The sequence below is a fragment of the Cuculus canorus genome, chromosome 7, assembly GCF_017976375.1.
Source record: "Cuculus canorus isolate bCucCan1 chromosome 7, bCucCan1.pri, whole genome shotgun sequence".
NCBI lineage: Eukaryota > Metazoa > Chordata > Aves > Cuculiformes > Cuculidae > Cuculus > Cuculus canorus.
The window spans coordinates 37,801,445-37,818,328 of record NC_071407.1 but is presented as its reverse complement, the minus strand read 5'-3'; the positions used below and the strand labels follow the sequence as shown (position 1 = coordinate 37,818,328).

General features: G+C 41.6%; 1 protein-coding gene across 11 annotated transcripts in view; it reads left to right on the top strand.

Moving 5' to 3' along the window:
• The window catches only part of PCDH15 (protocadherin related 15), an 855,028-nt gene that overhangs the window by 681,082 nt on the left and 157,062 nt on the right, over positions 1-16,884 (top strand). For all 11 annotated transcript variants that reach the window (XM_054071964.1, XM_054071953.1, XM_054071963.1 and 8 more), the window contains 2 exons: positions 2,310-2,389; positions 8,323-8,416. In XM_054071964.1, coding sequence (XP_053927939.1) covers positions 2,310-2,389; positions 8,323-8,416 — 174 coding nt within the window. The remainder of the gene's footprint in view (positions 1-2,309; positions 2,390-8,322; positions 8,417-16,884) is intronic.

The following is a 16,884-nucleotide window of genomic DNA, read 5'->3' as shown; positions in this document are numbered from 1 at the left end:
ATTTTTCTCTTGTTTTTACTGAGTGTTCACGTGTGCAGCATAAGAGCACCTGAATTGCCCTCGCATGCTCTAACGTGCTGGTACCTCCTGTCGCTCCCTGCCAGCCATGGATTTTATTAACAAATTTTCTATTCTGTCACTGTTGTTGTCAATACAAATATTGATCAGTTTTGGAACAAATATACACACCTTTGCAGAATTGAGTCAATACTAAATGCTAGCCACTGCTTCCTGACCTTAATTTTTATGATCAGATTCATTCTCGCTTAATCCCATTTCCCATTTGGAGACCATGTTGTCTAAAGTTGTTTGTGAAAATGTCACGTACGGCAGCGTGAAAAAGATGCATTATTACATCCACAGCTTTTTTCCCTATTTACAAGACCCATTGTCCTGTTGTAAAAGATGATTAGATTGCTTTGACATACTTTGTTCTTGGCAAACTTAGCTTTTTGTTATCCATCTCCATATTGTCATCGCAGATACTCACAAGTGATTTGATTGTTTGTGGTTTTCTGCGAATTGAGCTCTACCTGTCTGGTCTGTGATTTCTTGGCTCTTTCCTCTGTGAAGGATGTACCTTGTGTTTGCCCTTCAGCACGTTTGTCCTCTGTGAGTTTTCAAAGAAAACCGCTAATGGCTTCGAGATTGCTTCAGCCCATGTTTTTATACACTAGGATGAATTTCATCAGGCTTTAATATCAGCAGATGATTTAAAGATTCTCTGTTTATGTACATATTCTTTGCCTTATTCTTTCCCTATTCTCATCTGAGATTTTACCCCTTTGTTGCCAGTTAATTTTATCAGCTGCTTGATTGCAGCTGAAACTCAGGAAACGTTAGCTCTTTGACCCTCTCACCATCATCCTTTCTGCTTTTGTACTGTGGCACGGTACTACACTTCTCAGGTTTCCTCTGTAATTAAACATCTCTTTGTTATCCTTTGTATTCTCTTCTATTTCTATTACAGTTTTGCCTCGACTTTGTCTGACTTTGACCCCATATAGTTGTGCTTGCTTTTTCTTTATGCTGGAACCCTTCATCTGATTTAGCCATTATTTTCTACATGCTTCTTTCCTTTGGTTAAGGCAAGATGGTCTCTTCCTGGATTACCTGTCCTGCCTGCACACTGGAATAGTTTGTGCTTCTGTTCTTCCTGTTGGGGGTGAAGAGGAGGCCATGTTGGGTGTTGGTTTATTCTTGTTTTTCTTTTTTTCTCTTAAGAACTGCCAGTTCTTAAGTTCTTTTTAGCAGTTTTTTTTGGAGCAGCCCAGAGATGGCTCTTGACTGCGGTCTGCAGGAAAAGAGTTAAGAAAAAGAATAGAATCATAGCATCGCTAGGTTGGAAAAGACCTTTGACATCATCGATACAACTATCTAGTTGTTGTAAGATAAGAAACACCAAAATACTCTCTCCTCATCATCTTTTAAATTTTGACCTCTCTTATTAAATCCTATCTGCTCTTCTTTGAATTTGTTGGTTGGCCTTCTTGCAATACTCACGGCGGTGTTATTGTTTTTCCTGTCATAACATGTTTAATCCCTTTAGAGTTTGAGTGCCAAATAGCTGTAACTGTGAGACTGTTCAGAAGATGGTATTTTTCTCTGAAAAGAACTTGACAGTCTTCTTGGGGAAAAGGTGTGTGTCCGCTTGACAAGAAAAATAGTAATTACAAGGCCATTTTTTGAAATAGATTAGCCAAAGCTTAACTTCAAAAGTATTTTACTCAGTTTCTTGAAAGCTGTTCAGTCACCTAGTAGGTGGAATATACTTGTTTTAATGCTGTTAACAGCCCTTCTTGAAAGTCTCAACCAGATCTTTGTGCCCTCAAAAGCAAATGATGGTGGAAGGTGAGTGCTGCAATGTATCCGATGCTCAAAGGATCATCAGCAAAAGGACTGGGATTCCGGTGAACTAACAGAAGGAAGAATCTGGAGAAGCGTTGGAAGTAAAGAATAGAAGCAGTCTATGCAGTCTAATCAGTCTGTAGCTGCATGAAAAAAAAAAACTAAATAAAGCCTGAATTTCATACGTGTGATGCTGTGTGTTCATGTCTGGTAGTAATTTGGCAGCCTGTATTCAGGATATTGTTGCTTCTCTGTAGGAAAAGAATTCTGGTATGCTATGGATTTATTTCAAGTAGACCATCTGTAGTTACCAGTGTTGCCTTAGAAATAAAGAGATTAGTGTCATTCCTGTAGATAACTTTAATAGAACTTCAGGGGTTAATTTTCCAGTTAATAAACTGAAGGAAAAAAAGAAGCAAGTCTTGTAACTGACTTCATTTTATCCTCTTTTTTTCTTAAAGGCTTTTGATAGAGAGGGTGACCCTATAAGATACCTCATTCAGAATGGAGATCCTCAACAAGTTTTTAATCTCTCTCAAAGGTAAGTGGAAAACCCTTAGAAAATAGACTGGTAACTTTTGAGTCAAGTGAATATGTGGGCTGAGAGCACAAGAAAAGACTTGTAATCAGACATACTCAGCTGTTCCTTAGATCAACTCTTAGACATTAATGAGAGCTCAGGGAATGATATTGCACTCTGGAATTTTTCACAGGGGACTATTTATTTATTTTAAACACTTTAGTAGGTAAAACTCACTGAGGTGGAAACATTCTATTTAAAAGAGTGACCAGGGATTAATTAAAAACCTTATACTTGCCAGCTCTTGAATAATGACAGGTACAATTTTTGATTTAGTTTCCTGCCTTCAAGTGGTTTAGTCTGTAGTGGGAAGTCTTTTGAGCATTGTTTTAAAATGTCTTTTCCTTAAATTGAATACCAGCTTAAGTAGAGGAAGAGAGGGCATGGTAGGAAGTTATAAGCACGAAGTCGGTCTGTGCCTGCACCACCACTCCTTTCTTTCTTTTACCCAAGCAGCGGTTGTTTACACTTCAAAATCTCCTTTTCCTTTGCAGGAAGAAGGGGGGAGGCAGGTGAGCTGGAAGGAATGGTAGATGATGAGACAAAAGTAACCTGGGGCTTATCTGTTCATGGTGTATGGGTATAATTGCAGATAATTGTTCTAATTGGGTGTGAGGGAGAGATTGTACTGAAACAGGTCTATATATTCCCAGGAAGCACTAGGTGACTTAGTGTGATAAACCTCCTGTATACCAAGGATCAAATCGCTTATGCCACAATGTGACTAAAGCCTTGAAGATCGCAAGATGTGCTCATGCCGTTATCTACCAAGATTGATGGGCCCTGTAATAATAGAGACTTGCCAGGAAAGAGAAGGAACAGGTTAGAGAGAGGAGACTGTTTCACTGAGGCAGCAAGAGCAGGAAAGGGTGTTGAGCTGCTGGTTTTATTCATTGCTCAGGGGTGGAGTTTACAGTGAAAACCAGGGAAGGTGCACTTTGTCCATTAGCTCTGATGAAGCATTGGGATTTGTGGCTACAATCTTCTGGGGGAGCGGCTGAGGGAACTGGGTTCGTTCAGCCTGGAGAAGAGGAGGCTGAGGGGAGACCTTATCACTGTCTACAACTCCCTGAAAGGAGGTTGTAGTGAGGTGGGTGAAGGAATGGCCTCAAGCTGCGCCAGGGGAGGTTCAGATTGGACATTAGGAAAAACTTCTTCACTGAAAGGGTTATCAGGCACTGGACCAGGCTGCGCAGGGTGATTGAGTCCCCATCCCTGGAGGTATTTAAAAGACGGGGAGATGAGGTGCTTAGAGATGTGGTTTAGTAATGGACAGATATGGTTGGGCTTGATGATCTCAAAGGTCTTTTCCAACCTAGGGATTCTATGATTCCGTGATTCCAGCACAGTGCAGGTTTGTAGGGTTTTCTGCACAAGCGGTGCTAGTAGTCCTCTCCTTGATGTAAAGAAACTTGCTCTGACCTACTCTGTGACCTTTAGAGCTTGAATAGCAAGGAGTGTGCCTGGCCATGGTGACAGATGCTCCTAAGTGGGCTACTCATGGGTAGCTGGTTTGTATGCTTCGTGCTTATCACAGCGCTGTTCACATCCCGCCATAAAAGTCCTGATTGTTCTACATATCAGAGAGACGTAGAAAAATGTGTGCAAGTTCAGGCCAACTTCTGGCCTGCCAAACCTGCGGGCTGCAGTTGTTCTAGAAATGGGATTCAAGGCAGCCGCTGTGTTGCCCAGCTGTGGGTGTGAACACCGAGGCAATACCCAGAAATCAAGCTGTTAAAGGTGGCGTATGAATTCCATCTGCAAATACGTAAGAAGTCTCTGGTGTGCTCTCTGGAGGCTCTGGGCACAGCACACTCCTTTGTGTCCGCGGAGCTGAGCACCGCACGGCCTCGCACTCCCGCCACACGTGTCTCAGCATCACAGCACGTGGAGGGTTTCAGCACAAACTCAGGCACACGTTTGTCTTTGATCTGTTGCCTCCTGGTAAAAAGGGGAGCTCTTTGAAGCGTTTTCTCCTTCCTGTTCTCCTTGCATCTGTTTTCCTGGAATTTGTGTGAAATTTTCTTCAGCCTTTTGCACATTTTTTTCTAGATGCTGAAATGCCTTGATAGGAGATTAAAGAAGGATTAATATTAAACAAAGCATATCATTAATGTGAGTGGCATATTAAGGCTACAGGAATTTATCTCAATTTTACATAAATACACTTTTAGATCCTTTAAGGCCAAGGCAAAGACCATGAATATGATTCTCTCTCTCTGTCTTCCTTTTTCTCATCTGGATCCTGAAGCATGCCAGTTAATCCCTGTGTAATTCCATCACTGGCGGCATGAGTACTGATTATTACCAGATTTACATCTACGCACTAGATCTCTTTTATTCTCTGTCTAAGGATTGTGAGATGGCTTTGTTCTTTCTTCTTTGGCAATACAAGCTGAGCATGATCTGTAGTAATTTTTCACCGCCTTAAATTCCCCAGGGAATGTGGGGATTAAAAGCTGGGGTAATAAATGAGTGCAAGTACATCTGAATCCTTGAGTAAAGCACAGCAGTGTTTATAAATTAGCCTCTGTCATGGATGTTCATATATTGACATGGAGACCATAGATTGCAGTTGATCAAGACGAGATAGAAGAAGCAGTGTGATTGCGCAAAAGTACTGAGGAAATTTAAACAGATCCATGCAACTCGAGCTCAGGGTTAGTGAAACAGTATTTGTTGTCAATATTTTATTCTTAGCTGGGTTTTGATATTTTTTTTTTCTTGGTAAATTAATAGTTTACCACATAAGTGCTTTATGATTTTTTCACTGTTCCTTTCCAAGGGAAATTGTTCCATTCATATTTTATTGCAATGTCTTGAACAAATGCTGAAAAATATATATCATCTACTATGACAGCTAATGGGTTTGCAGAAACACCTGGAAATAAGAGAATTGTTAAAGTACAGAGCATGGTTCAGCAGTTCGTGCCAGTTAATGACAGCCGTGACTTTCCTACAGCCCTCAAAGGAAATTAATGCCTTTCTCAGTAGCATCACTACTGTTTCAACATCTGCTACTTATACATTATAAAAAGTTTAGTTAAAAAGTTTATTTTATGGTTTAAAACGGTTAATTTGGCTCAGATGAATATTCCTTAGCAGAACCTGGTAGCAAAAATGAGGTATGCAGTGTTATTAATTTGTCACGCGGAAATTGCAGGATAGGTTCCAGGAAAGCCCACCGCTTCTACACTCAGTGTCGTCTTGTGGGCCATGTGTGCATGCAAAGCTAGGGATTTACTGTTAGTCTAATTAAAGTCTTAATAATCAAACAAGCGTTAGTACTCCAGTTATGACAGTAATGCAAATAGCTACAGTTGCATATATACGTATGTTTTAGTATGTGTATAGATGTAAATAAAAAATATGTATAATGTGTAATTTTAACATCTATTTCTATAATCATATGTATTTATTTATACACGTGTAGTAATGATATATAGTCATACATATTTATGTATACCTATATATCATGATGGTTAAAGTGACATATATTTATATTACTAAATTGTAGAGTCATAGAATGGTTTGAGTTTGAAGGGACCTTAAAGATCATCTAATTCCAACCCCCTGCCATGGGCAGGGACACCTCCCACGATATGCCTCTGGCCTGGATGGGCGCACACTCTCCTGGGCTGAAAACCGGTTGGATGGCCGGGCCCAGAGAGTGGTGGTCAATGGAGTTAACTCCAGCTGGAGGCCAGTCACAAGTGGAGTTCCTCAGGGCTCGGTACTGGGTCCAGCTCTGTTCAATGTCTTTATCAATGACCTCGATGAAGGCATTGAGTGCACCCTCAGCAAGTTTGCAGATGACACTAAGCTGGGAGGAAGTGTGGATCTGCTGGAGGGAGGCTCTGCAAAGGGACCTGAACAGGCTGGACTGCTGGGCTGAGACCAATGGCATGAGGTTCAACAAGGCCAAATGCCGGGTCCTGCACTTGGGGCACAACAACCCTGTGCAGTGCTACAGACTGGGGGAAGAATGGCTGGAGAGCTGCACGGAAGAGAAGGACCTGGGGGTAATGGTTGACAGTGACTGAACATGAGCCAGCAGTGTGCCCAGGTGGCCAAGAAGGCCAATGGCATCTTAGCTTGGATCAGAAACGGTGTGACCAGCAGGTCCAGGGAGGTGATTCTCCCTCTGTACTCGGCACTGGTGAGACCGCACCTTGAATACTGTGTTCAGTTCTGGGCCCCTCACCACAAGAAGGATGTTGAGGCTCTGGAGAGTGTCCAGAGAAGAGCAACGAAGCTGGTGAGGGGCTGGAGAACAAGTCTTATGAGGAGCGGCTGAGGGATCTGGGGTTGTTTAGCCTGGAGAAGAGGAGGCTGAGGGGAGACCTTATTACTCTCTACAACTCCCTGAAAGGAGGTTGTGGAGAGGAGGGAGCTGGGCTCTTCTCCCAAGTGACAGGGGACAGGACAAGGGGGAATGGCCTGAAGCTCCATCAGGGGAGGTTCAGGTTGGATATCAGAAAAAAATTCTTCACAGTAAGAGTCATCGGGCACTGGAACAGCTGCCCAGGGAGGGGGTCGAGTCGCCTTCCCTGGAGGTGTTTAAGGAAAGGGTGGATGAAGTGCTGAGGGACATGGTTTAGGGAGTGTTAGGAATGGTTGGACTGGATGATCCAGTGGGTCCTTTCCAACCTTGTGATTCTGTGATTCTGTGTGATTCTGTGATTTTGTTTGATTTCGGTTTGGCTTGGTTGGTTTCTTTTGATGAGGCCTCTTTCTGAGCAAGTGGATCTTTAGATTATTTGTTTATGAACATAAAGAGCTCAACCAATGAAGTTTATTCTTGTGCTTGATGAATGTTTGTGACTGATATGCCTGTTAAAAATGGAATAACGCGTTGAAAGTCACAGCATACCAAGATCCCAGCCCGGGTGGATTTTGCACTGCAAAATCATGTGCTATTATACTTTTCTTAAAATATCAGAAGCCGCACATGTGGCTTTTGGAAGAGTTTCACGGGTGAAGCTCCTTTGCCATGCAAGAGGAGAAATGTCGTCCATGGTCACCGGTGCGTATTTATTGAACAGCCTGTGGACTGGGTGGCATTTGAGATCTCAGTTTGTTACACACTTGACCATGTTGCAGTAGACTCCAAAAACCTGTAAATGAAATGCAGAGCTTTGGGGCTGGTCACAGAAGTGCCACTTTTGCTAGTTCAGGTAAGCAGAGTTCAGCTTGCTTAGATAGCATTTTCAACGGAACCATAATTTTTTGATGCTTCCAAATACAAAAATAATGAGTCCATGGTGGGAACGTCTCTGTGTTGCCACAGCACACCTCCAGGTGGCTTCTAGACTTCTGCATGAGGAAATTAGCTCATCCTAGAGACGTCTAGGTTGTTTGTCAGCAGTTAACTGGAATTTGCAGCTCATTAAAATAGCTTTTTTTGTAAAACTGTATCTGTTTTGGAAGTTAGTAGCCTTTTCCTGTAAAACTGAGGAACCCCATACTCAAAACCGTGTGTGTGTTGTGTTCCGGAGTTTACTGCTGCAGTCCTGTCCAGGCTGTCGGGACTTCTCTGATTAATAGATGGCTTGTGAGTCTCTCTTCTCATTTACTATAGCACTGCAGCTTTCTAACAAATGCAGGTGCTGTGTTCAGCGGAGGTCTGTCTCTTTTATAATCCTGTAGATGACTAGGGTTTTATTTTAATCCTAAATTATACATGTATCAAAGCAGAAAGCATTAGAAATTGGCTCATCCTTTTTATTAACCTTCACCCGCAGCAAACATGCTTTCAGTTGTAATAAAGCCTAAAAGCTTATTAACTTGCTTAAAGGGGAAACGTTTGTGTAATGCAAAGTAGTGGAACAAAAGTGCTTGTAGATACCTTAAAACTGTGGTGATAACATATTATGTTTTTGTTTTATTACTAGTTCTGGACTGCTAGCCTTAGGAAAGCCCTTGGACAGAGAGAGCACTGATCGCTATATTCTGATCGTTACAGCCTCGGATGGCAGACCAGATGGGGTGAGTTTCCTGTGAAAGTTTAAGAAAATGGGCTGTTACGGGATGCAGTTTAGGCACTTGATGTAGTCTAATTGTAGTAGCTTTTATATGGGTCTTGATCAAATATATCAGTAATTGGCAACAATTTTCCTCTATCTGAAAAAGATCTGTGTAGAGGAAGTGTGTGTATCACTGGGGTAATGTCCTTTGGTCTCAAAACAGTGACTTTGCTGCTACTTCTGCCTCTTTTTATTGTTCAACAAGAATCAGTGCAGCCCAGGTTTTGCGTTATGCAGATCTTCGTACTGTTTCTTCTCCGTGCTATTAAGTAAACAGTCTTCCATTCTCCTGACAATCAGTTACCTGGGCAGCTACGTTATAGATTTGTACTTTATCTAGTCAAATGCATTGAACTCTTTTCAGAAGTGACAGATGAAAGCACTGTCCACCTTCAGAGTTTTTTAAGTTCTCAGGAGAAATCTGGTAAAGCCTCCATGCTATTTCTCTTAAAAAATAAAACTTTTTTATCAGGAGTCTTCTATGTTTGCATTAATGTGACCCAGCAATCAAACTACGAGAGTACTGCTCACGTTTGTGCTTAGTGGAACACAATGGTGATTTTCAGTTACCATATTTAAAAAATGGAGGGCTGTTTAAGGGGTTTTATTTCTTTGTCAAACAGAGGCACTGGAATTAGTTTTTCTAACGGTTTTTAGCAATCTCGAAAGGGGAATTTATCAGAGTTGGATGAGGTAAGGTACATGGGAATGCAGCAGTTCTGCTGTGGATTTGTGCCATGGAACAACAGCATGGATGGAGGGCAAGTTTCTGTGGATCTGTCTTACAGTGAGCAGAGCTAAAATAATAGATCCACATTTTCTGAGCTATCCTAGGAGGCAGTGTTCAGCTTTGAGTTTGAAACAGAGAAATCTTTGACAGTTTGGTAAGGAGCCATCACGACAGCTCTGTAGTTTGGACCCTTGCTCACCCTGTCTTCACTGCAGCAGAAGAAAACCCTATGTATTATTTCTGTCTCATGTTCTTTTCTCTATTTTAGCTTCTTCAACTTATAATGTTTGCCCTTTTGCTCAGCGTTTGCTCAGAACTTTTTTCCCTAAAGTATGGAGAAAGTTTTAGAGCCTTTAGGCAATTCTGTGTCAACAGTGAGTAACTGTAACAGAGCCTACACGTTTTCCTTTAAAATTCTGATCACCGTTATCCTTGGTAATTAATCTTAATATCTGTAATTTTGTTACTTGTGAAATACCCTCCATTCTTGATAGCTATGAGTTCAATTGTTTTCATTTCTAAGATCCAACTGTGAAATGTGAAGATCTAAAGACTTGTGTTCTGTTTCAGACTCTGTTGCTCTGCTGAAATGCTATCTGGGGCATAGAATTGCTGCTGAAAAGATATTTCCTCTTCCCCTCATCCAGAGATTCATTCTCTTTGTCCTGGAACGTAACTGGACATCTGGTCCATTTTAACACTCAGAAGATAATAGCTACTTTTTAAATAGAAATCCAGTTAATCGTGTCACACTGCTTAACGTAAAATAGTAGTACATAAGGTGAGATATGGCTTTTGAATTTTTTATTTGGGGAACAGAATGTCCTTTTATTCTTCATATGTTGCCTAGTCTAGTGAAGACAGGGCTAGAGGTTCCTAGAGGTGTGGTAATAGAAATAAGAACAGCAACGTTCACAAAAAGTAAGTGCAAATTTCAAGGACTTTTATGCAAACTTTATGCAAATTTCAAGGACTTTTATGCAAACTTTATGCAAATTTCAAGGACTTTTATAGTGGAGGTTTTTTTTAAGAAAGTTTCAAGAGTACCCCAGAAGGAAATCAAATAATCGGAACTCGAACTATTGTAACGTCAGTGAAAGGTGTTTGTGGTTTCCCAACGCTGGCATAAAACCCAGCGGTTCTCAAGAAGCATAACAGTTCTTGCTGGTGTAGCAGTCCCTTGGCAAGCAGGAAGATGAGCAGAACAGCAGCAGAACCCTTTGATACTGGATGCTCTTGATGGGCGATGGTGGTAAGTTGTTGTTGCTGTAACAACAACATACAATTAAAAAAGAAATCCACTCCCCCGCTCTCTCATTATCTGTTTTCTCCCCTCTATAACGTATGTTTTTTTTTCCTGGACTTTAGTACCTGCAGGCACATGTGTTAATTGTTCTCACTGTGAAATGTAGTCACACTCTTGTGTGTGTTCTCCCTGCTGCAGAACGGTTTGGGGTCTTCATCACTCCTTCTTACCTGGCGGTAGCCGTTTCCTTCAGTAATGTTACTTTCTGCCAGCGGTGGGACATCTTTCTTCTTAAAAGGGTCCAGAGATATGGCTTTCTTGACAAGCTGACCTGGCGGCTCCTGCACCCGGAGCCTCCGGCGACAGCAGATGGAACAAGAGTATGAGGAGCTCCCAGGCCTTGCCAGTGTCACAAGCAACGCTGTATGAGTCACTTGGCTTTTATGATACAAACAGGTAGATGAAGCAGAGCAGCTCGGCCTATTAAGTCTCCATGCCTTTTCCATGCCAGGAAACAGTGGGTTTGATTAATTTGCAAGGCTTCCTTGCATCTTCGCACAACTTCTTTGATTTGCAGCACTTTTGGACTCGCTTTGCTAATTGACAGGCTCCTGCTGGGTCAGGGACTCGGTTAAATTGCTAGTTGGTAGCACGGCAGACTGCGAGGACGTGGATGCTTCTTTCAGCAGGTCAGTGAAATTTCATGGAGGACCTTTTCTTTTTAACTACTTTATCTCAGAAAGAAATGGTGTCTCTTCAGGGAAAAAAGAAACCTCCTACAATTACAAAACAACTGCTACCAAAACTAATTCAACTACTGCTCGTCATCAAGGCTTGCTTTTTTTGAACAATTTCATTAATGCCTACAGAAAAGCAATTATTTCATTGAAGAGCTTGCTTCCATTTCCCTAAAATCACAGTAAATTCCACAGGCAGGTGCAACTTAATTTAAGTGACAATAACATATTTTATCTAATAACATAAAACCCCTCATTTCTTTCCATCCAACAGTGGTCTGTTTGAAACTAGCTATTAGAGCCAAATATACCTAAAGTAAGCCTTTTCTAGGCTGTACAGCTTTCTCTGTGTTTGCTTGATTCTTTAAAATTTGAAAGACTTTTAAAGGGAAAAAACTTTATTGGTGTATTTTGAGGGTTTTTTTGTTGTTGTTGTTGATCTTTTTTTCAAGTAGAACTTTCCTTTTCAGTTACAACATGAAAATGTGGTCTTTGTACATTTTTGTATTTAGGTTTTATGAACAACAGTTACAGCATCACAGGATAATTCGGGTCGCACGGGACCTCAAGAGGTGATGTAGTTTGAGCTTCATCCTTAAGCACAATCAGCCATGGCTGCGCTGGCAGTTTAGCTGTGAGGTGGGTTATTTAGTTGATAGCCTTTAAGTATAAAGTTGCATAAAGGGAATGTTAGTACCCTGACATAGTGGAAAAAAGAAAACATTTCTACGTTTCAGACATCTGAAATGTAAAAAAAAGAAAAAAAAATAACAAAAAAAAACCAACAAAAAAAACAACAAAAAACCAACAAAAAAAAAACAAAAAAGGAAGTTCAGTCTTTGTAATTTCAACCAGTGAATTTGCTTCAGAAATTGTGAACAGTACTCAAGACACTTCAATATCAACAATGTTTTTCAGTAAAATTCTGTTGTCAACAGAGATTTTTAGCATGTGTTATAATACATAGATGCCAAAGGGGCATAACTTCAGCTCATTTAATTTTTAAGTAACTGTACAAAATGCTGCATTTTAGAGGGACTGCTTCAGATAGGAGATACTGCTATGCTTTGACATTGTTGAAGCTTTCAGAAAGAAGTTTATCTCACGCTGACTTAAAAGCTGTCAGACTCGAGCTGATGGTTCTCTTGTCTGTTCAACATTGTTCTCATGAAACTGAGAATGTTTTTCTCCATGGAGATAAGGAAAGCTGCAGAGGTGGGTGACGCCTATATTTCAGCACTGAGTCAACAGACTCCGAGATTGGCTCACCTGAAGCAAACAGAAGGAAAAGGCTGGAAAGATTCGTCATCTTTGCTACCTTTAACACTATTACAGTTGGCACGTTGATTGCCATCTCTAGCCATGACAAGGTCTTCCCTGGCAATGGGAGACATGCCAAAATGGACCTTTCTTTCCACTTCTGGTATCTCCAGGAGTTTGGAGGTCAGCACATGGGGCAGCAGGACGCTTCCCATGCTGGATCATGGTTCTGCCTGGGGAACAGCAGCCCTAGCACGAGTCTTCTGGGGAGCAGTGGTTCATCCAGGTGCCTTTTCCATAGTCATGGGGGTATGAATCACTACCTTCCAAAACCCACAAGTTACTGGATTCCTGATCTTGGGACTGAAACTCTTCTCCTCACAGCCACAACCAAGCCAGGCCAGCACTGTGCGCCCTGTCTGCTCCACTCTGCTGTAAACCCCGTGGAGTGCTGGGCCAGTGCACCATATGCAATATGGATTCAGCCCTTCTGTTCATCCACAACAGTCTCTAGAGAAAACTAACTGTTTCCCATCATCATCTGTGAAGTCTATTGAAAACGGTTTTGCATTTGAAAAGTCTGTGGTCATGCACACCTTACATTTTTGGTAGTTTAATGATTTTTTTTTCCAGCTCCTTTTTTTCTGTCATTAATAAAGAGTCTAAGAGACTTTTAACAGTGGTTGCTATGGCACTAAGTAGTTGAGGTTTTTGTATTCTAAGCCATGGGGCTTGTTTAAGTGCCTAATGTTGTGTGGTGACAGTCATATTGACACCTTTTGACTTTTGGGGACTGCTTATTCCATCAAAATTAATAGAGATCTATTTATGCTTTCACTGAGCAGTACAGCTTTCCATTTAGTGGATTGGGCTGGCTGACACCGTTTCATCACTTCTGCGTGCCTTATAACACTCCCCATTGCTTAAAATGCTCAACTCTACTTCCGAAGTTATTGTTGTACTGAGTTATAACCTGGAAAATTAACAGGCTTACGTTTTTCCTCTGACCTTGGAATAACAAGACCTACTACCCCTCACTGGTAACAGCAGAACACAACACACAATTAATTGTGCATTAATTCAGTAGCCATGAGAATATTTTTATTTCCCTAGTAACAAAACCTAGTTGTGGATGGGCAGAAGAATAACCTGCGAATGAAAAACTATATCGAGCTCCAGTTGTTTTCAGATTGTAGTGTGTTTGAATGGGATTTTAAGGCAAGAATTCGTGTCTCTGCATTTAGGAAGGAGAAGTTAGAAATAAATATGCACAACTTCTGTTAGAAGAAAGAAAAAGCCTTCTGTGCTATTTGTTTTTGGCTTGTGCAGATGTGCACGTGTCAGTTCATTTATACCGGTGAAACAGGAAGCCCCATTGTATTGTCTTCGTAGGTATTGTGTGATTTAAGTAGAATTCAAACCTCCCAGTACAAATGTCTAGTCCTGAAAACAGACACCCAACACTTCAGAACTGTGTTTCTGCCCAAGTCTTGGGAGAACAGAGCAGCTCAGTGTCTGGTTTATAAAACCATTAGGGAATTAGTAATGAGGTATTCAGTCATCCCGGGGCTGTTCCCAATCTCCCAGGCAGCTACAGCCTTCCTTCCCGGTACAACTGAAGGAGAGCAACAACATTGACGCCCCTTGTCACAGTCACTTTGTAGTACTCAGAAAATACTATCAGGGTCCAGATTCATTTGTATGTCTTAAAAGATTCAACTGTGAGGCCACTGGACTGCTTTGGAAGTCCAGCAGAAGCTGTGGTCCATCTGCTCCTTTGAGGTTGTGCTGTTTGAGGTATAGTCTGAGGTTCTCTGGACAGGAGAGATCGCAGGCGATCTAGGGCTTTGTGTAGACACTGATACCACGCTGTCTTCCTCCTTCCTGTCTGCTCTCGATGGGATCAGATCGACAATTCAAAAGGGTATTCTTCACCAAGTGAATCATGAGTGCCGTATTTCAGTGCATTGTGTTTCATTGTGTAATTTAGACTTGGGTATTTCAGTCATCTTAGAAGCTCCTTAATAATTTAGAGCGTCTGTCTCCCGTGACACTTAAATTAATTATCTTCCTTAGAGCAAACAGGTAGTGCTAGATCAAGGTAATTTAGACAAAGATTCACTACTTGAATGCCACACAGAGAATTAATTAATTACAGTAAATTCTCTGTTACTCCTGTAAATATTACCTGCATCTGCTCCACTTCAGTTCCGTTATCTATCAAGAATAGAGCACGCGTGCCCCTTTCAGCAAAGGCGCACTCAACATAGATCTTGTTTACAAAAAGGCTTCTGTTGAAAAGGCTTCTACGTAACAGAGCTTTTTGTAATCAGTGAGACAAGACTGCCAAAAAACCCAAAATCAGTGGAATCTTTCCATACTGTAGAACTGTAATACTGCTTTAATGTAGCGCATTTATTTTGATCTGTGAGCGCAGTGGGGAGGAATAGGTCTTAAATATATGAAAAGGAACAAGATAAACAGATAAAGGATTTTCTACTTCCTCCTCTGAGGAACTCCTCAAATGAATTTCTTTTCGACAGTACAAACTGACTAAGGAATTTGTCCAGCCAAGTTTTCTCTTCTGTGAGAGAATGGTTTCTCCATGGAGCAGCTCTTTTATTATGGTGAGCTTTAGGAGACTCCCAAACTTTCAGTGTTTGTGCAACTTGTCTGCTTGCGTTGTGTGGATAATGTTCCCCATAGAGACTTTGATTCCAAATGCTAACAGGAAAGGGGTGATTTAAGTAATACTTAGAAAGAATAGATTACTCACAGGTTTCAGTCAGAAAAGATTTTAGGCAAATTGTAATTCCGTTTTGAAAGACGTCTTTATTTTGGGGTGAGGAACAGTTCTGTACCAAAGATTATTGAAGCGTTTTTTGTCCCAAAATAAATAAGCTGAAGTAGAACTACGTTAAAACAGATCTTGTGGTGGCGTTCACAGTAACAGTCATGTACAGTGTGACATCGAGTATACATTACGTTATTGTGTATATTTAGTAATACCACATCCATGCGTGATAGTAAATACCATGGTCATCAATCCCAGCTAGACCGGAAAGCATAAGCTGGGCACGCTGTTCCTCAGCGGCCGTAAGAGAGCTCGGGAGCAGCTACAGAGAGCTCCTTGCCCTGAGCCCCTCTGTAGCGGGGTGTGCCTTTCAGACAGACCTTGCAGGTCAGCAGAGATGTCTGTTCCTTTTATAACAGTGAGGTCTCTAGTTCTAAGTAAAGAGCAGACCCTGCAAGAAGGCACGGGGAATTGCCGCTGGAGGCTCTGGCAGCCCACATTCCTCGCCTGGTTTGAAGTTCTCAAGTTTGGTTTATGGTATAAAGGCATTGGTAGAGATGCCACAGCTTTATCCATTTGTGATTAAGGCACTGAACCTGAGCTTTTGGGTTAGATGCAAGCCCATTTTTCCCCGGCTTTGTCTCTGCCAGGCTGTGTGACAAACCCAGCCTATTTTGTATGTTGGCTTCTAACCATGTTACGCGATGTGTAACACACGGTACGCTCAAAATCCGGGTTATTTAGCCTGAGCTGTACGGCTCTGGATACAAGCTACCAGCTACTGCTGGTTCATCCCCCAGAAACAGTAATGTCTCAGTGCTGTGACCTGGAGGTGCTTTTCAGCTGCTTGGACAGCAGATCGATCCTCTTTCTCTTCCACAAATAGATACGCAGGATTGGAGCCCAGGAGGTTACATGGCCCGTGACTGACACAACAGTGGCGACCTCTCCTGTCAGTCCTGTGCGTTTGGCAGGGACGTGTCTGGAATGTACATGATTTTAACTTCTTTTCCCACTGAAGCTCTCATCTTTTATATTTTCTTTTTTTTTTTGGATGTGTGAGATTTTAGTTTGGTTGTGTTTCTCTGGGTATTTATTTTTGTGTGTTTGACAGCTTTTCTCTTTGTCTCCTCCCCAGGCTTTTTCTGATCTTTTTTCATTAGTGTAATTAATGACAAGCTCCAGCCTTGTCTTTCCCTTCAGTCTCAGTCTCTTCTCTCTCCTTAATTTCTTTACAGTCCAGCTGGCCATTTCTTCTTTATAACTTGGAGAGGTGTAGAGTGTCGCTAGATACCACTTTTCAAGTTCTCATGCCCTCCACTGGAAGGAAACAAGGTCTGAAAATACTCGAGGCTTGCAGCCTTGCTGGTAGGAACAGACTGGAAAAGAATAACATGCTTCCCCCTTTCCCATGGCCCGGTGGGTGTTGTTTGCTGTGGTTATGCAGCTTCTGTGCATTCAAAAAGGTTAGTGACTAAGGCCGAAACCAGTTGTTTCGACTAAGGCCTATTTACCCATCACTTTTTCTGACTTCAACACTTTGTTGTCATCCAGTCATTGTTAGGTTCCCATTAGGAATGTCACTCTTCAGCCTCTCTCTCTCTCCTGGAGCACTGAACATGAACAGCGTGGCAATTTGCCTGTTATATAGTTCATCTGTATT